The sequence below is a fragment of the Anopheles bellator genome, chromosome 1 (genome assembly GCF_943735745.2).
Source record: "Anopheles bellator chromosome 1, idAnoBellAS_SP24_06.2, whole genome shotgun sequence".
Classification (NCBI taxonomy): domain Eukaryota; kingdom Metazoa; phylum Arthropoda; class Insecta; order Diptera; family Culicidae; genus Anopheles; species Anopheles bellator.
Window position 1 is genome coordinate 39,351,850 of NC_071285.1, and position 19,360 is coordinate 39,371,209.

General features: G+C 48.4%; 4 protein-coding genes across 5 annotated transcripts; 2 read left to right on the plus strand and 2 right to left on the minus strand.

The window, feature by feature from the left end:
* Positions 1–3,083: 3,083 nt before the first annotated feature.
* Positions 3,084–4,292, plus strand: LOC131208185 (NADH dehydrogenase [ubiquinone] iron-sulfur protein 4, mitochondrial). Its single transcript, XM_058200840.1, has 4 exons — positions 3,084–3,224; positions 3,387–3,525; positions 3,587–3,762; positions 3,836–4,292. The coding sequence occupies exons 1-4, from the start codon at positions 3,178–3,180 to the stop codon at positions 4,014–4,016; spliced, it is 543 nt and encodes a 180-aa protein (XP_058056823.1). The 5' UTR covers positions 3,084–3,177; the 3' UTR covers positions 4,017–4,292.
* On the minus strand, positions 4,234–12,318 carry LOC131215567 (uncharacterized). Its single transcript, XM_058209959.1, has 7 exons — positions 12,184–12,318; positions 7,462–7,611; positions 6,799–7,125; positions 6,525–6,643; positions 4,859–6,083; positions 4,661–4,813; positions 4,234–4,590 (listed from the first exon to the last, which is right to left on the minus strand). Exons 1-7 carry the CDS (start codon positions 12,271–12,273, stop codon positions 4,450–4,452), a joined length of 2,205 nt encoding a protein of 734 aa, XP_058065942.1. The 5' UTR covers positions 12,274–12,318; the 3' UTR covers positions 4,234–4,449.
* Positions 12,319–12,874: 556 nt separating this feature from the next.
* On the minus strand, positions 12,875–14,523 carry LOC131215568 (pickpocket protein 28-like). Its single transcript, XM_058209960.1, has 5 exons — positions 14,420–14,523; positions 13,809–14,367; positions 13,467–13,749; positions 13,144–13,404; positions 12,875–13,086 (listed from the first exon to the last, which is right to left on the minus strand). The coding sequence occupies exons 1-5, from the start codon at positions 14,521–14,523 to the stop codon at positions 12,875–12,877; spliced, it is 1,419 nt and encodes a 472-aa protein (XP_058065943.1).
* Positions 14,524–15,132: 609 nt separating this feature from the next.
* On the plus strand, positions 15,133–18,647 carry LOC131214590 (transmembrane protein 135-like). Of its 2 annotated transcripts, none has more exons than XM_058208934.1 (6): positions 15,133–15,532; positions 16,533–16,727; positions 16,807–17,625; positions 17,685–17,825; positions 17,886–18,052; positions 18,125–18,647. In XM_058208934.1, the coding sequence occupies exons 2-6, from the start codon at positions 16,581–16,583 to the stop codon at positions 18,240–18,242; spliced, it is 1,392 nt and encodes a 463-aa protein (XP_058064917.1). In that variant the 5' UTR covers positions 15,133–15,532; positions 16,533–16,580; the 3' UTR covers positions 18,243–18,647. The 2 variants fall into 2 exon arrangements, with proteins under 2 accessions (XP_058064917.1, XP_058064924.1); XM_058208941.1 differs by lacking the exon at positions 15,133–15,532 and adding an exon at positions 16,097–16,143.
* Positions 18,648–19,360: the final 713 nt, after the last annotated feature.

The following is a 19,360-nucleotide window of genomic DNA, read 5'->3' on the forward strand; positions in this document are numbered from 1 at the left end:
TGTTTTAAAAAAAACCTTGTTTGTATTTATTTTTGCCCCGCGGAAGTAAATATTTGAAATGAAACACGGAACACATTTGAACGACAAATTAATTCTACTGACCACATTCTGGACCACCCCGCAGGGTGGAGGAAGCAGGTTACACGTCACAACGCCAACACAGATGGCGACCGGCAAACGATTGTTTATTTGCGCATGGCTGGGCGCGCGTGGCTCACACGCAAGCGCAAACGCAAGGTTTCGCGAGCCCAAATCGGTGGACCACACACTACCGTTTGAGCAACTGCGGAGAGTCTTTACTTTAGAGTTTAGATACTTGGCCAACAAATTGACATAACATTTCTCTGCCCGTTCGCTTTTACGGTCCACCGGCCCCTCTGCGTAACAAGGTCGGAGCGTAAGGTTTGTGTGGACATTAAATCTGCGGCTGACGGGGATCTTCGCCGGCTGGTTGGCGTGATGCAACAACGCAGGCCGTTGCTGTGGTTGAATTTCCTACACCGTTGACATTGCACTTTCAACAGAACAATGCATCATAAAAGTAACGAAAAACAAGTTGGAGGGTAAAACCCGAGAACAATAGGCCGAAAAGTGGGCCGTGAATTTATACCAAACAGAAGTTCGTGCGGAACCCTACTTGCCAATTCATCATGTTTTCAAGGTTGAGAATCTAGTTGGCTGCGGCATGCAGAAGCAACCCGTTGCTAGGCGGCCAAACGTTGTTCCGCGTGTGTTCCGCCACTGAAGCACAACATCTATTCAAACATTCCTTCGATCTCGAGTAACTTGAGGTGTTCCAGAAACCCGTGAGCTTCTGGAGAGAGCTGTTGGGAGACAAAAAATTATCGCTTCTCCACCAAAAAGCGAACCACTAGGGGATCGGAAGCAAAAAAGAGACCAAGAAGTGGCCCCACCGTTACCACAAGTCATTGTCGTCTGGCTGCGAAAAATGGGCCACCGCAACGGGCAACTGGGCAACGACGCATCAACAGGCGCCCTTTTTTGCTGCTACGATGCGGAAGAACGGTCCCATCGAGTGCTGACCACAACGCGTTGCTTCTGCGGCTCGCAGGGCATGCCGCGTAATACGGATGAACGCCCAAGCTTAGGATGGATAGGCCTTGTTTTCGACAACTGTTTGGCTGCTGTCGACATAGAACAGGGATTAGTCAGCTCGGGCCGCCGGTCGTTGAGTTGAAAACGGGCCTAGAAATAGGATCCTTTCGAGAGTGCACAGACCGAGGTACCGAGGCACGGGAGGCAGTGTTTGGCGTTAATTTCAATTAACGGAACATGTTCAGCGGTCCCGGGGTCAGAGTTCGTTAAAGCACACACGTGCGCATTATATTGGATTTTCTACGGCTTATGAAATTCAGAAAGAAACTTAAGAAGCGTAGCCACACAAAAATCGGAGGACTTTCGCAAAGCCAGTTACAAAAAATCGTCACCCATTAGCCCATAGTGTCGTCGCACGTGTAACGATGGCCAGTGGCGGTGTCGTTTGGACGTTTACCGCCCTATTTGTGAACCCCCCGCCAGGTGGCGAAGGATTTAGTCGGAAGGATGGCCGCAGGTGCGCGAGGCGCGTGAAGACCCGGTACCGGACTGTGTATCGGCTGAAGGCATATTTATTGATTTAATAATGCCATCGCGCCCGGACGTCGCCGGGGTGGGTTGACCGACCCGAGTTGACTGAAGCATCGTATATTCCGGAAGTTATGGTGACTTTTCCGGGATCCGCACGGTTACTTTTATCGATGGTAAGGGTAAATTCGAAATAACTTCGGTTCTTAGCAACAGTTTTCCGACCAGAATACAGTATTGCTCTCTAAAAGTGATTCTTACCTGTTAATATTTCACAGATTTTTCAATCCGACTAGGTTTCTGTTGTTTTGCTAATTAGCACGATAGTCCCTTTAATGTTCACAGTTTGCTAGATTGTGTGTTGACTAAAATTTAAAATCTCTTGCCTACTACCATATTCCATTGCCCGTCCGCTACGCTTCGGCACGTTTTTGCTTTCACCGAGCGTAAACACGGTGCACCGATCGAAGCTTTTCCCCTTTTTGTTTTCCTTCGCTTCGAACTGCCACCACACTTTTCCACTTTCGCGGACGAGAAAATCTAGGCCTCCGTGACGGCGCCACGATGACTTTTGTCGGGCTCGTAGCTAAGGGGTTGGCCACCGCCGTCCGACCCACTTTACAGCATCACTTTCTTCTCACCGCCGTCGCACCCTTTTTCCCGACACCCTGCCGGGAACACTGCCGACGGGAACGGTGCGCGACGAATGGGTTTAATTACGCTCGCGCTGCACAGATTTTCACACAGAACCTAAGAGTGACCGAGTGGAGGGAAGATGACATTTGCAGTTCACTGAAATACACTTGACGCGCGAATCCGGGCCGATATTTTGGGATGTATCCCCCCCAAAAACCGCGCCAGTAATAATCGATAACTAGTTTCTCGAGACACGAACGACGAGAACCGCGGTACCTTGATCCGCGCGGAGCGGAGCAGATTGGTCAGTCGTCGGAATCAAAACATCACGCTCCGAGAGCACACTAGGAGCTGTCAAAACGCGGACAACATCCGAAACGGTCCGCTGGGGCAATGGATTTATAATCCGCACGACTTTTGCACCCGGAAAGCGCACTAATTCGGAGGGCTCGGAGGCTGCGTCCGATTTGTGAATTGATTTTATTTAGCGAACGCGAATGAAATTGCACGGCTTCACCTCACTTGAGCGCCGTGCCCTGCTGGTCGTGCCTCTGCGGGACCATACGTGCACACACGAATTCACGAAAACACACCCGAGCACAATAGAGATAGCACAGCCGTGGGGCGAATAAAATCGCGATTTGCACTACGATCGACGGTGATTGATGGGGATTGTGCCGCCTGCGAAGCCCCAAACCAACAACACACGCACCAGCGTCGCCACACAATGACACAATGCGGCAGTCCACACTACGGCTGCGGGAGTGAACGGTGCGACATCCAGAAAGAGAGCCCTATTGTTCCGCCGTGCGAGCCATGCTGTGAGTTGCTGCAACTGACAGCACTCCTGACAGCGCGACACTGGGCCACTGTTTTGATTGCTCCACTGTTGTGTCAGCGAGGAAGATTGATTTTGCAAAGTAGCATATCGATTCCTTGTGCGAATTCGTGCCCGAAATGAGCCTGTTTCTGCGATCGGTGGCCAGAACTGGCGCTACGCAATGGTAATAGTTGAAGCAGGTTCATTTGTGATAAGCTCATGTTGTTCCCCACGTTCCCATGGCCTGTGATTCCCTTGGACGAAAACGGTGAAACGGTTGTGTAATCGGATTGTTGTTAACTTTGGGCCACGGTTTTCTTTCGTTTCTTCGGGTGATTTTTTGTAGGATGCGTGCGACCCTTTCAACATCATCCATTGTTTTCAAGGATCCAAAGACCACGAAGGAAGCGCCGATCCTGGAAGCCAGTGTTGTTTTGGCCACTGACGATGACCGCCACCTTCCCACGATTACCGTTCCCACGAAGGTAGTAACAGCGCATTCCCAGCAATTCATGAAAGTTTAATGGCTTTCATTACCATCACAAGGTGGACCTTAGTCCCATCAGCGGTGTACCGGAGGAACAGGTGAAGGAGCGTCGTGTGCGCATTTTCGTGCCGGCCAAGAATGCGATGCAGAGCGGCACCGATAACATTCAACATTGGAGCATCGAGTTCGACAACCGTGAACGCTGGGAAAATCCTCTCATGGGATGGTCGTCAACGTGAGTCTTCTACCGTGTCCGGACAGAAAATAGTAATCTTATTGTCGTATTTCTGTGCCCTTTCACATTCCAGCGGTGATCCTCTGTCGAACATGCGCGTTGACTTTACCTCGCCCGAGGAAGCGATCACGTACTGCGAACGGAACGGTTGGAGATGGTACGTCGATAAGGCGGAAGTTGAGAGGAAGCACCGTGTCAAGAACTATGGAATCAACTTTTCGTGGAACAAACGTACCCGCGTGTCGACTAAGTAAAGGACCCGATCCAAAATATTTGTCGTTGCACACCGTTAGCTTGTTGTAAATAAGACACTACAAAAGCAGCCAAACCCTACCGGGCGCTGTGAAAACGCGGCTAAAGGCCGTTCAACAAAGATCTTGTGTCTCAAAATTAACGTGTGTCCCATGCTGCAACATCGATTTTTAATTGTGTCGGAGAGCAGAAATAATTGTTGATCAAGCGATCTAGAAGGAAAAACCGACATAAGCAAATTGCTAATCATTTTATTAAATTATTGCTACAAAACTGCATTCATCGTTAGCTACACAGGAACACAACTTTGAGCTGGCCTGGTGCTTGTGTCGCATTTCACAGTGGAAGCCAGTTCCTGGAGTATGCCGAGGTTTGTCAATTCAGTGGTTCCTCGATTTTCCATTCGTCGATCATTATCAGCCACAATCGGAAAGCTTAGTAATTATTCTTCGTGTAAGATGATGGTCCATCCATTTGGAGCTGTTCTAACTGCAGTTGCTTTCGGATCGCCCCGAGCTGTGTGAGGACTCGCGTCGAACCAGTATTATTTACTTTCGTTCGCTCAACGGCCGGTATCTAAAGAAGTGAAAATTGAAGGGTGATCGTGAGCCACAAACAATCCAAAATAAGTCTCGTTTCGACGTACCTCCCATTTTTTCTCCACCAGCTTAAGGCCGTCGCTCTTCATCTTTTCCGGCCGATCACTAACGTACACTTTCGGGGGCGAAAGCGATGGCAGCGTCGAACCGGAAGCAAAATTCTTCGTCATCGTCTGATGGTGGTCGCAGTTGGAAGGTTGCTGTTGGTGGTGATGGTGCGACCGTCGAGGGGGCGAGTGCGAAACATGTGTGTTCTGCTTCCTACCGTGACCACGCTTCATCCAAAGCGTGTTGTAGTGGCGTACGTATTTCGCGATTCGCTCATCCAGCAGATCGTCCCCGAGTGCCGATGAGCTTTCGTCATCTCGTTCGTCCTGGGCCGGTTGGCGAGCCGGGCTGGCAGGGCGCGATCGGAGCTTATTGTCGACAAACACTTCCCCATTGCGCACGTTCACCGATAGCACCGGTTCCGGGGCGCTTTTGTTAGGATGAAAGAGTGAGTTCTCCGAAATATTAAGCGAGTACGGTGGTTGACGATAATTTTTCTTCACAATCACCGGATTCAGCACGGCCGTGTCTCCGTGTTCGTTGTCACTCTCGTGGTACTGCACATCAATAATTTTGTATGGATTAACGGGTGACCCGGCGTTGGTTTCGCGCTCATTTACTGCTTCACTGTCCTCCACCGGATCGTCGGTGTCCAGCACGACCGAGGGGCGCACCGCCGCCGCTCGCATCGTTCTCCGTGGCTGTCCATGGGCATCCTTCGTTAGTTGACAAACCGCACAGAGTGACGATCCTTTTCCCACCGACGATCGTTTAATCGTTCGCTCGCATCTCGCGCAGCGTCGTAGATCGTTCCCTACCATCGTTCGCGGATCATTCCCTGCTGCCCCGATCCGCTTACAGTTGGCGCAATGTTTCCGATCCGTTGCTTTTGGGTGGTGTTTCGAACTAACCATCGTCGGCGGCGGTGGGAGGAACGATCGGTCGATATCACCGCGGCAGGTCTTGCAGAACTGATACCGATGGCTGGCAGGAAACGGAGCATTGATTGTGGTTTCACTGGAAGATTCATAATCCTGCTCGGACGACAACCCGGATGAGTAGGCCGCTCCGACCCCACTGGCGAATGGGGGAGCATTATACTTTTCGTTTTGAGCCGAGTTACTAAAATATCGATAAACCTTGGTGCGCTCGTCGCCGGATGACAATGAGTTGGGTGCTAGGGCAGCCGCTTTGGCCGTGGGTCCACCGGCAGCCGCCGTTGATTTGACGCCATTTTCCGAAAACGCTTTCCGCTGACCGTCGTACGGGTTAAACAGTTTGTGATCGTTCTCCAGGTTGGCCAGCAGCTGCAGCCGGCGGATGTGATTTTGCTCGTTGGCAATTCGTAGCTTTTCGCTGCGTACCCGCTCATGCTCCAGTTGCTCTTCCAGCTGCATCGTTTTTAGCTGCTGTTCCAGACGGCTGTAGAAAATAACGAATTATTAGTGTAAGGATTACAAGATGCCAGTGAAAATCAAAATTAACCCATTTCTTCCGAATTCTTGAGAGGCAAGCACATAATGTTGATTCCATTAGGCATTTCGAAATTGGGTAACGATCATTCACGTGTACGGTCTCCGAAACAACAAATTGGTTCACGCATAAGCTACAAGGTGATTTGGCAATGGGCTACAACACGTATTTCCTTTTAATGAAATCTTTTCGTTGCACCATTAGCGTGACAAGCGAAAATGGGAGTGCTTTCGTTACGGTGTGGCTCTAGGAAGCCACACAAAAAAGGTGCCAATCACGCACCAGAAAGTGCCCACACCATGCGAGTTCCTTGTGCTTCGTAATGGTGTCCTTGAAATTGGAGGTGTGTCCGTCAACAGCTACACCCGCGCAATCCAAACGTCCCTTTACCTGGTCAACATTTCCTCCTCCAGTTTTTCCTTTTCGCGCATCCGTTCGACCTCCTTTCGCTTCTCCTCGATCTGCTTAATCAAGTCTCGTTGGTAGTCCATCTTGCGGCGGCTTTCTTCCTGCGGGCAAATGTGAATTGAATGAAATAAATTTACAAAAGTAACACTTCGGTAGCGAAGGGCACATTACATGAGATGTTCCCCGTGGCTAATAAGCAAACGATAGAAAGAAAGTTACACAGAATGTCCACACCCCGCGCCCAACAGATACCTACTTCGGCCAACATCCTATTCCTGCGATCGATAGTGTCTGTATTGAGAATGGTAGGCAGATCAATATGGGCTAAATCTTCAATCAACTTCTCGCGCGGGCTACCTTTGCGGAAATTTGCGTTCCCTTCCGCCACCAGGGACTTCCCGAAGCGAACCTGTGGCTGAGCCGGACTGTTGCCCATACCGACATTGGCGGCCGGCGGAGGACTCGACGTTCCTGCGCCTTTCTCCTTTGAGCCTTCGCCAGTCGTCGCCGCAGCACCCTTGCCCGTCTTACCAGTGCCGTACTTCTTAATGTACTGCTGGTGTTTGGTCGCCACTTCCGGGATCTGACGGAAAAAGAGAATAACATGGGTTAATGGATGATGTGCAATGTTTTGAGCTTAAGTGACTAGTGCTGCTACTTGTTTTGTGTTTTAATCGAGAAAAACGAAACTGCTGAATGTAGACACGGGCGTTTGTGGATAGAAAACATGTTTTGAAAACTACTTCATAATTTTAAAATCATGCGTAAAATATTCAATTATGCAAACTTCATGCGTGCTTCAATCGTTATATTTCAATGAAACAAAAAGTTCGAAATTATAAAGTTTGAGGCAAACCTTCTAAGGATGAATTTTGCGACTACTTTGCCATTTGATATCGAAGAAACGGAGATAGTTTACCACGTTAGCAATGAAATTTACATTTTTCAAATACTCTTGATACTCCTCCTGGCGGGCACGGGAAAGGACCACTTTCTGGTCCTTCTGCTTTTTGTTGAAACTCGGAAAGTAGGAAAAGAACGTATCCGAAACCCACTGTTCCATTGCATCCTGTGAACGAAAGAGAACGGTAGAAAGTGTGAGTATAAAACATTAATCTGATCGATGGTTTCATTTTGGTCGGCCATTCCGGTCAGCCGACAGGTCAGACCCACAATCTGGCAGACGGGCAGCAACAGTAAATAGGTTGGGTTTTAGTTCCGACCATCCGACACAGCCACAGTCGGCTCCTTGATTCGCACTGGAAATAGGTCGTGTGTTCGTCATCAAAACACGTGCCCCAGGTGGGGTTCGATTCTCTATGTCACTACCCTACCCGCCCCATTTCGATATTAATAGATGAATGTAGGCAATTATCATTTGCATAACCATTTGCTCACCCGGTTCTTGCACTCACTGGTCGCGGCTCCGCGGTATTGATTCTAGTCGGGAACGCACAACTCGCTCTTCTCGCGGGCCACGTGACGCACATTTGTAATGCAATTTCCAAACTCAAGGTTGAATAAGGCACAAAGTATCTTTATATCGAAATGTTATTGGGACATTTAAATTGTTGCTGGTTAATAAAATCTACCTCTCATTTTTTGAGAGACGAAGATATCAGATGAGTTTTGAAAAGGCACCCCGCCGTGTGTATAAGAAATTGCTGCTCTACATGCGGCCATTAAGAGGCGCTAGATAACGGGCGGTCGTAGAAGCATCATTCACTCATAAAAAATCATTCCAACAATATGCACAACCCATTAAAGTCTAGTGCAGTGCCCACTGCCGCGTCTAATGACCGAGCCCCGGGGGAAAAGTTCATCACTAGATAGTCATGCTTTTTGCTGTCCTTACGATCGTCTGGGAATAGAGAACAGCAACAGTAAATTGAACATTGCAGGGTAAATTCCACTTGAACAGCGGATTAAACAAGCACGAAGCTCGTGCACCTGTAATGCGGCTTATGTTGCTCATCCAGCACCGGGAGAGGTCGATTGGGAAAAAACGGGAAAGGGCAATGAACGAGAAAATAAAAGTTTTTTGCCCTCAACGGTACAGAGCCGTAGTAATTTAAACATTCAAGTCAGAACGGACGGACAAAGTTTTTCGCGCCGAAACTATTTTTGCACCAAAACGGAAAGTCACCGGCGGAGGAGCCGAAGAAGTTTCGCTTCCGTGTCACCGGCGGCGTGGAAAGAAGTGTTAATGGTGCTCCGAAGTAGCGGCAGGTTGTCGCTGATCGGTTTCATGCGAAGAAAGCGGTTCAAAAATGTAACATCATCATCGTTCGTCGTCGTGCTAGTTTTTATCGCTCTTTCTCTACGATGATTTTACACGAATGGCAATGGTTACCAGGTACTTGAAAGAACACCGTGTTTTCGTCCTCGTCGTGTTTCGCGCTCCTAGCTGTTTGGTAATTTTCCACCATATTATTGAATTCATGCACCTAACGCAGGGTAGAACTTTAAGTAAACGGAGATCAATGCTCTCGCCGCGCCTCTTCCATACACACGTCACGCTTATGACACCTTGAACAAGAGGTACTCTTTTTCATGTTACTCTACACTTCACCAAAGTGCATGATGAATATGCTCATGGTTAGTTTGTAATTTAAAATCAATATCTAACCGAGCGGCCACACGCTTCCGTACAACATGTTTCGGGCTGTCCTCCGTTCCGTGAAGGTCATCCTCAGTGTTGTGTAGCTGACCGTCGGTCGCGGCGATGTTGAAACGCAGTTCCATTGCGTGCTGCAGCGAATGGAGGCGCATGGTCAGTTACTCGTGGCATGCGGAAGCGGCCAGGCAAAAGAACATGGCCAAAGGAAGTTCAAAGCACACCTCGCCGGCAACGGCGATTAGTTTGGAGTAAAGTAATGAGAAAATCTATTATCTAGCATCTCAACTATACTCCTGTCTATCGTTTGATTGATTTCCGTTTCAGTTTGGACAAGGAAAACGATGGTGCTACATTGGCTAACCTTGAGAAGAAAGTGAAATTTGCAACATTGGTACCTGCAGTAAAACCTTAAATTCGAAGATTGTCCACGGTGGTCAGGTTTCCACATTGAATGAATCGAATCGGAAAGTGATTAAACTTATTCGCGAATTTCAGTTAACAGTTATCTTAATTTTGTAAAAGCTTCTTCCTAATAGAGCCATACTGCATAGCCTTGGCCATTACAGGAAAGAGAGCAACGATTCTCGGTCAGATGCGATCCTGATCTACGGCTCCTTACGAGCTTTTATCGTAACTAAAATATGGTTGACCCACTTTTCAGGTTGACCTCCACTATTTTAAGGCCACAGTCATGTCAATCATATTTCCCCATCATCATGCAGGCAGCATTTCACCTTCTGCTTTAAAGCTCTATATGTTGCAGGTCGTTAACATTGCTCCTGAAGCAGCAGCAGCTCCTGGGGGCGTCGTGTTAAGCGAACGAAAAAGATAATAAGCTCGAATTATTACGTGTTTTGCTCACACGACCTTTCTTGCCTCCGACCGTATCATAGTTCCCACTTAGGAGCGTGTAAAACTAAAGTAATAATTCCACCTGGATCGCCTGACGAAAGTGAGTTTGCCTTGACGGTCACTTTTAACTTCCCACTGACCGTATCAAAAGCATGCGGTAGACGAAACTCCAACAAATCGCGGCCACCCAAAATTGAAAATGTAAATGAGCCCCACCGTTTACGGATTCCACATTCGGGCGCGGAAAGCCGGAAAGCTTTTAGCTCTGGCCCATTAATTTCTCAATTATTACCTGTGAAAAACGGCAACCACCGTTGGTGGTCAAAGAATTTCCCCCAATTCCACGAACCTTCTTTAACCAGTAACGGAAAAAGAAAAAGCCATTCTCGCCCGAAAAGAATCCGGGGACTTTATTTATTGTACGTGGTGCGACGATGTGGCCCAAAAAGCCAAATTTCCAGCGAGCTTCTATCTCAACGGGACGGCGTTGGCTTACTTTCTTTTCTTGCCATGGTTTAGTTTTCTCCCGTCCACAAAACAGCCCGGTGACACATTCCTTCTCTTCGATCTTCCCACAGCTACTGATATGCATTATTGATGTGTAACCGGGCGTCGATGGCATTTCGGCCCTCGTCCGACCGACAACACTCCGCGCTCAAACCTCGATGGTCAACCCTGATAGTGTAGTCGATCGCAATTGAGCAGTGGCCACAGCAAGTGTGTCCACGGGGAGCGCAACACCGATTCCTGCCCTTTGCGGCGCGCGATGGCAGGCTCGACCGTTATTAGGTTTCCCGTTTTATTGAAGTCCTATCCTTCTGTTTTCCCTCGTCACCAAATGCGTTCTACGGCGTCGATACGTTCGGTCCGTTTGCGATGTATTTGGGACATTTCTGGAATTAATTTTCGATTCCCGTTTCCTTTCTCTCTATAGCTGGGTGTGGTTGGCACCATGCGTAGTCCGGTGTCCCCATGGGGGATGTAAAAATTTCGTAGCTGCAGGAGAAGTGGTCGGTAGAGGATCCACTGTCACCCCCAATATGCATCGCGGTCAACGCGGAACTGGTTGTAGATGGCAATCATCTACCGGGCCACGAGCTTCAGAGCAGCCAGCAGCTTATTCAGTGAGTTATTGGGCCACAGAAGGAGGACAGTTTTGTAGACGGATGGATGGTTGGTCTCAATCCTAATTGTGTTTCAGTGACTTGCTTTAATCCATGATCTTAGACATTAGACTAAAAGCGCAGATAGGCAATGAGGAACTCAAACATGAGGGCAACCCATGCGACCTACATTGTCTCTTTGCCACACTTAGTGATTGGCTGGTTCACTTCTTCCAGTACCCAGTGCAAGCAGGAGATAATCGATGTGAGAATTACCTCTAATTGTGAGACATTTGGAGGCACATAAAGCGTAAAAGACCTAATTAGAGTCCCGCTTTCCTAGCGGAAGTACCAGGAACGGCTCATTTTCTCTCTCTGCACAGGGCAGGGATTTTGTTGAACTTTGGATAATGTGGTAATTGTAGTTTGGCAAACCCGTTAATGCTAGAGCTAACTCAGGAGTTACTTGTTATCGATTGCAGCATTTATCGATCGAATCGGTTAATAAATAACAATATGTTAGAATATCCCCTCAGATGTTTTGCTAACGGCAATGTATGTTTAAAAAACATATTATTTTGGCCATGCTGTTCTACAGTACTTACAGTTAGCGAAAAGTTTGTTATGTGTTATCCAAACGATCGGGCGACGATCACCACTAGCGATAAGCTTTAACAATTATTAAACATCCTGTCGTATTGAGTAACGCGTGTACGAAGAGCAACGCTCACTGAAAACACGTGCCCGGCAAAGCGGTACGTTTGTCCGCGAATGAAATGTTTGTTGGAAGACTGGACGGACGGAAATGGACGGAACACCGTAGTAAAGAAAAGTACGAGCCCGACGAAGGCGACGCGAACGTCTGGCCAGTTTGCCACCCTCAGAGGCACTGACGCCGGGTTCGGTGTCTTACCGGCAAGACTCTTGGACGCACGGAAAGGGAGGATCCTGACCCCAGTCAATCACCAAACTGGCCAAGGATCCAAGGAACGCTCCACCTAGTGCGCCGAATCCGTTTTACTTCTGGCGTCGGCAGCTGAAACGTAAGGCGTATAGCGAAACTCACCTGTTGAGGCGACATTTGTTGTGTTGGCGAAGCATCTCCTGCCGGCTTTGGAGCCGGGGTCTTGACGAGGTGCGGCGACGGAGGACGCATCGCTGTCTGTTGTGAGTCAATATTGGCCAACTCAGTACGGGTACGATCACGTTTGGCCACTGTTTTACTTTCACTATTGACTCTTTCCTTAAAGTCAATAACTGTCGGTTCCGGCGTTCTTTTGATACTAATTCCAAGGTTAACCATTTCCTTCGAAAGTTTATCGGTTACAGCATCGGGTTCTACGTTTTCCTTCGGCGTTTCGTGTTCAATCGATTTGGGTTTGAGTTCGTCATCCGGCTTCTGCAAGTCGCTCGACACAAGTGCCCGCAAACGTTGTTTGTCTTGTTCCAACAGCGCCTTTTGTTTGACCAAAAAGGCCTCAAGCTCTTTAGCGTAGTCCGTAAGCGACATTGCTGATACGCACACAGAAAATCAATTAATTATCGACCACCTTCGCAGCAACCAAACCAAGCGGCAATTCAAGATTCGACGGTTTACAATTCGTACTTTGTCGCGGTTGTTATGACGTTTGACGGTAACTCCAAACAAAAGCGCGCTACGGAAATGCTGTCAGTTGCTAAAAGCTGTGAGTGACAAGAAAGTTCATACGCGGCTCGCGTGGATGACAAATGCACTGTGCACGCAATTTAATTATTCTTTACGGAAGATATATAAATGTTTTCGTGTTGCGCCGCTTCTGATTTCGTGCTTTTAACAGCGTTCGCTGGTGTTGCTTCCGCTTCCAAAACTTCCGCACCGGTCTGGCGCGCATTAAGGATATGATCAGATTTCGGAGCGAAAAATAACCGAACTCGATGAACGTGATGATGCTGAAGCCAAAGAAAAACTCCAAAGTGCTTCCGGTAGAAACTGAAAATAGAAACGTGTGGCCATTATGCACGAATTATCACAACTCGCCGGTCTTACCCAAAGCGTCAATGAAATCGTAGATAATTCTCCGACTGTAACGGATTTTTGGTATGCGCGTGCTCCATTTAACAACGGGATCGTTGAACCAAAATGTAGACTCAAACTGCTGCAACGTAAAGGTGGCATCGTCACAGTTCTTTATGCATTTGCAGGCCCCAAAAATCTCGCGTAGCTCATCTGCCGTCAAAAACGTTATGTAGCTCTGATAAAGCTGCACACAACCCATCTGATTAATTTTGCAGTACTGTGCCGTAGAATCTAGCGAAAAAAGGGAAAATTGGTTAACAGAAAGAAAAACTTACGCATTGCACGTTTCTTACCGGTTATATGGTAAAAGAAAGGAATGCATTGGCAGTGCTTGAGGAAAAGATGGAACTTACACTCCACCAAACACAAATCGTAAGAATAATAATCTGGGAAGAACCGAAGGTTCGACTCATGCGGGAACCTACACTTCCGCTGCTTGATGCTCAAAAACCTAATCGATGGCTCCGAGTTGATGGCGAGAGCTTTGAATTCCATTCGGGTAAACGTAAAGAATCCCCGCTCAAGTTGAATCGATTTTTTAATCGTCGGCATCTCGTATGGACTGTGCAAATAAATCTAGAAAAGCCCAACGGAATATAACAATCGAGTCAAGTAATGTTCCCCAAATTACCTACATTAGCGTTTGAGGTACAGTTTGAAATTGTAGCCGTTGTTTCCCCGTCGAAGACGCTGACTTGATACAGCTCGCTTTCGTCCACAAACTCATCCACGGCCATGTACCTGGCGATGGCAGAGTTAAACGTGTAGCAGATTCCCATTTCGGTCATTGTGCGAACTAATGTTCCTTGTAAGTTTCCCTCCAGCGTTATGATGGCGCTCGAGCGATCCGTAAGTTTGTTAAGCAATTCCCTCAAGTTGGTTCCCTCATCATCGAACTCTTCATACTCGGCCAATCGACCCACGTTTTCGATGTCGCTTTCAATCAGCGTGTCCAGAAATTCACTGTACCGTTCCATCTGCTCCGGTTCCACTTTGGACACCAGCTCGTCACGCGCGCGTTCATTCAATCTCTTCTGGAAGCAGACGGTCAGACTGGGAAACGTGGTGTTCCAGAGATGGTAGTTCCGGTCCAGGGCAATCATGGTGGGATTGGTCCAGTATCGTATCCAGAAGATGCCCACAGCGTAGCAGCCGGCCGTTAGCGAGAGACAGATGATGAAGAACCACATAACCCTGCCGAGGTGTTAGATTTAGAATTTCACAATCAGAATCCTTAAACACTTACTTTTCCATGTAGGTACTCCGCTTGTACACCAGATACACCACTCCATGGAGACTGGTTTGAGCGAGCACATTTTGAATCGCCTTTGTAATGTAGAACCGAAACATGCTTGCAAACGACAGAGAACTGTTCGTGGGATCGCATTTCCTTGTCCGTTTATATACTATTTGGAGGATAAATTATGCATTGGTCGTTTTCAGCTTCTTTTGTTTTGCGCCCTTTGAGTGTTCACCTGGAAAATCAGAATGTGCGCGTCGTAAATCATTAATTATCACCATAGATCTCGATTCATCGAAGCATTGTGAAAGTTCTCTGTGGAATTGGTTCAAAATTTATTAATTCATAACGTTCGTTGAGAGTGTTGGATTTAGCCGAGTTTTGCTCCTTTTACTAAGGTCACCCTACTATACAGGCTCACTAAGACCCGTTTGGCTTGGGCCAGGTTCGTTAGCAAAATTCCAAGAAGTTTATTCATCTTCACCGCTGAAATTGCGTGGTGTGTTGAAAACGCGTTGTAATTTTGTTATATTGAGTTGCCGCGCCAAATTAATGATGATGGAAGCATTTGTTTACATCTCTGGAATCTTGTAATGGTTTTTTAACGAACGAAGAAATTTGTCATACCGATTTCTTGCACGGAAAACGCTCTGTTTACAATTTGCGCTTGAACCAGCTGTCAGATTTGGTGTTCCAGTTGTTTTCATTCGTCGCAAGTGGCACGGAGCCACTGCGCGATCCTCGGATCCTACAATTTTTTGGCTGCTTATCGGTCAGCACTCTCGGTGAACGATTTCCAAACAGGAAGTTGTATCGATTGCGCAAAGAAAGGGCCAGTGATAGTTTGTGACTAACGAACGGTGGCCATCGTAGTGGAGTACGTAGCGATTCGTGTGGTACGTGAAAAGAACTGGTCATAACATCAAATTGCACATTAAAGTAAAATGTTAAAAAGTTGATTGGAATTAACATCGACACGGTTAGCCGAGATTACGCTACACGCTACGCTTACGCGGATTTAGTTTAGCGCATCGTACGATTAGCCCCTGCCCAGTTCAAGGCCAACTTGTGTTCTGCACTGCAGCGATAATTAATCGCGGATTCGCCCGTCCACACACTGTGAGTACGTTCGTTTACACTAAAAAAGGGTAGCAGCAAAGCAGCGAATTACGCCACCGTCAAGCGGCCAATCATCAGCATATCACCGCGCGCGACGGACCCCGGTCCGGACAGAATCGATTAATTGTCGAATACATTTGGATAGCTAATAGTGTAGACTGGCGTATACAGGCTCCTCCAAACCTGCCCCCCTGACCGAAGGTGGTTATCAAGAAAAGATTTGTGCCAAGCTCAGGTGGTCAAGCTCACACCCCGTTCTTCCGTAACGGTGAACTTTAAACTCTCTGGACCCCCGCAGTGCCGAATCGCTAGAAAGCCAAAGCGGCTCAACAGAGATGTGTGATAATTTTTCTTTTTTTTTGTCAATCACGCTCCCTTTCCACGATCCACGATGCTGATAAGGAGCGGATTGGTAAACAACGTCAACGCGTATCGGAAGCAAGCCGACTTTCTATGCTGTAGAGGGGGTCTCTGGCCCGCACCGTTTGCGCCGCTCGCAGTGGATCGACAGTCGCGCACAGCTGCTTGATTATGTCAACGATTAAGCGGCCCCTTCCACTTGAAGTGAGGTTGCAAGTAGCAACACGAGGCGCATTGTGGGCCTCCCGCAGGTGGCCGCAAAACTTACTTTGTAGATGATTTTCCGCGTTTCTCGATAGTGAGCCCGCGATAAGATTGCGGATGGCCTATTTTAAATATCTTGAAACAGTCTCAATTTGAAGGCCTGGCTAAGAATGTTTGAATTTGAACGATCTTCGGAAATAGTGAGAATCACTAAAACTTTGTAGAAGTTTACTAACGTCATACAGTTCGTAACACTTAGCTTGTTAGGTTGAGAATTATGCAACATTTCTGGCCGCCCCATGCCCTGTAGTGCCTGCGTTTTATTGCTTGGCCACAAACATTCCGGATTGACTGGTTTTTTCTTCCCTTTCCCCCTTTCATCTTTCATATTGGGTTTGGAAGTAGGGTAGGGAACTGATGGCATCAACTTTTTCAGGCCGCTTTAGACCCACCAACCTAAACACCAGCCAACCGACGTCGCACGATGCAGGTCTTAAGCAAGATGAGCTCGGTGCCCGTCACCTGCGTAGAGTACGCGCACCCGTGGACGAATTCATGCTCGGTGGCCACAGCGGAACTGATGATAGTCGGTTTGCAGTATTGTTTACGAATTTACGCGGCAGTTTACGCGGTAAGTGCTGACGGTGTCCCGTTCTTAGCAAAACATTACGGTTGATACATAACTTCCCTGTTTGGTTCTCGTTCCACAGTTTTCGCTGCTGATGCGTGGCCGCTTACCGACGCCACCGGAGCTGGTGAAAACAATTCGCGGCTGGCTGCAATCGAGCGCATTCCTCACAACCAATGCCTTTAGCTACATGATGATCACGTGCTTGGTGCGGCGCGCGTTTGGTTCATTCAACTTTTACACCGTCTCGTACTTTCCGGCGTTTTTGGCCGCTTTCGTTTCGATCCTGGTCGAGCGGTCTTCGCGTCGGGCCATGTTGGCGTTGTACGTCTCGAACGTGGCCACGGAAACGATGTGGAACATTCTGCAGTCCCGTGGTCTCGTGCGCTCCATTCCCTACGGTGAGGTTGCCATCTTTGGGCTCTCTACCTCGGTGCTGATGTACTGCTATCGACTGAATCGGCAGAAGGACTACCGTGATTCGATGTTCGATGTGGTACAATTTGCCATCGGTGACAGTGAGGTTATGAAGAGCGAACCGGCGCCGGCACTAACGACCGACGAGCCAACGTCTCGAGATGGCGCTGGCACATCACGGTCGACGAAGCGTCACTCGTACCCGCTCATACAGTCCATACTCAGAGCCTATCTTCAGCTGACGGGCAGACTGAAACGTCTCGGGAAGCACAAACTCTGTCGACATCGGCACAGCTGCCTTTACGATACGCTCTCTAGTGGTGCACGTATGTTTTCGATGGGCCTCGGCATACAGGTTGTGCTGAAGGTGGTGCTGCAGTTGCGTAAACTCATTAACCGGCCCTCACTGCTACGCAAAACGTTCCTCAACAAGGATATCGTTCGGTTGGGGCTATTCTTGGGTGGTTTTACTTCTATTTATAAGGTAAAGGCCATCCACTCCTGCTGACCAATGGGGAAACTAATATCTTGCCGCTTTTGTAGATGTCTTCCTGTTTGTTGCGACACTTTACCAACAGTGATAGCCCGATGTACGCCTTACCGAGTGGGCTTTTAGCTAGTGCTGCCTTCGGATTCTACGCAGACAACACCATTGCCTTGTACATTATGTGGAAAACGTTGCAGGTAGGTCACAGCCTCTTTCTAAGCGGTGCCGCTCGCTCATCTTTCCTCCTTATGTTGCAGATAATCTACAATTGGGGCATTGACAAAGGCTACCTTCCCCGGGTTCCCGGATTTACAGTGTTACTGTACGCTGCCAGTACCGCTCTGCTGTTTCACGCAGCCACCCTCGAGCCGGAGAACCTGCGGCCAAGTTATTGGAAGTTTCTATACTCCATCTCCGGTGGAAGGTGAGTTTGCGCCGTTGAGCTCCCGAATTCGTATTTGCCCTAACACTGAACACTGGATGTTTTGGTTTGCAGAATTTGCGTCATGGACCGTAGTGGTTTCGATGTGTACGGCCTGGACACCAGCGGTCAAGTAAGCACCATGATGAAGCTTTGTAAAACGGAACCAATACTGGTAGGCAAGCTGAGCTAGTCGGGGCTAAGGTTGCGTTTTGGATTTTACTCGCACAGCACATCCATTGCGGATGTTTAAACAAAGAGAAATAAATCAAAGATTACTGACGGATTAGAAGCGAAACTCGTGCAGTTGATGCGAGCGTGGCACATCACACAAATTCAAAGCAATTTAGCGCACTTATAAAATGCGGGTCCGTAGTGCGTAAGAAATGCATCGTGAATGCTTGTTGAGAGGGAGTGTTTCTGGTTTTGTTACCTCTACCCTTTTCCTATTTTTTCCTTTTGCTTAGCGTTAAGTTAATTCCAATGTTAGCGGATAGTTTGTAGGAAATGTGTTAACAACTTTTTGCTGGGCAGATTAGCTTAGATATAGGTTCTCTCTTGTTCGTGGGAATGTAAACAATACGAAATAAATCGAAGAAACGTTTATAGAAACACGCTTCGTTTCATTACACTGACCACGCCAACAGCAATTTTGGTTGATTCCTTCAATACATTGTGGAAGCTCACCGGGAAAAGGAAAGCTGACGGGAAGCTTTCGGCAAAGCTGTCAGGACTTCCTGTGAGCAAAGCTCCTGTGGCCTACACAACGGCACACAAACAAACACAGCAAGAGGATCCGTAGACACCACACGGAACAGCACTCGTCTCGCTCCAACATGCGTCATCATCGATCGGCCCCTCGGCACGCATCCTCGGATCCTTCCTGCAACCGGAATCGGCTGTTGCTGCGTGGCCTGCCAGCTTGCAGGCAGGCTCAGCGGCTGGCTGGCTCCGGCCCCGGCAGCTTTCTCTCGCCGTGCTCGGTCGGGCACGCAGACGGCCCAAAACAATTACGTCAACTTCCCGAAGCGTCCGTCGAACTCGGCGGCTCGGCTCTCGGGGACGGACTTGGCCGAGCCAGCCGAGCCGTGTCCTGCGGGCTCCGGACTCGGCGCACCGGTGGCTCGCTTGCCAGTAGCCGGAGAGATTTCACGCGGGTTGGTAGACGTTGCTGCTGTGCCCCGGTGCAGACCAGACACACAGAGCGCCTGTGCTCAGACCGGTGTGGAGCGAGCGAGTGAGAGCGAGAGCGAACGACATCCCCCATCGTCTGCATCTTACTGCGGGCCTCTCTCCAGCTCCCCAAGCCCT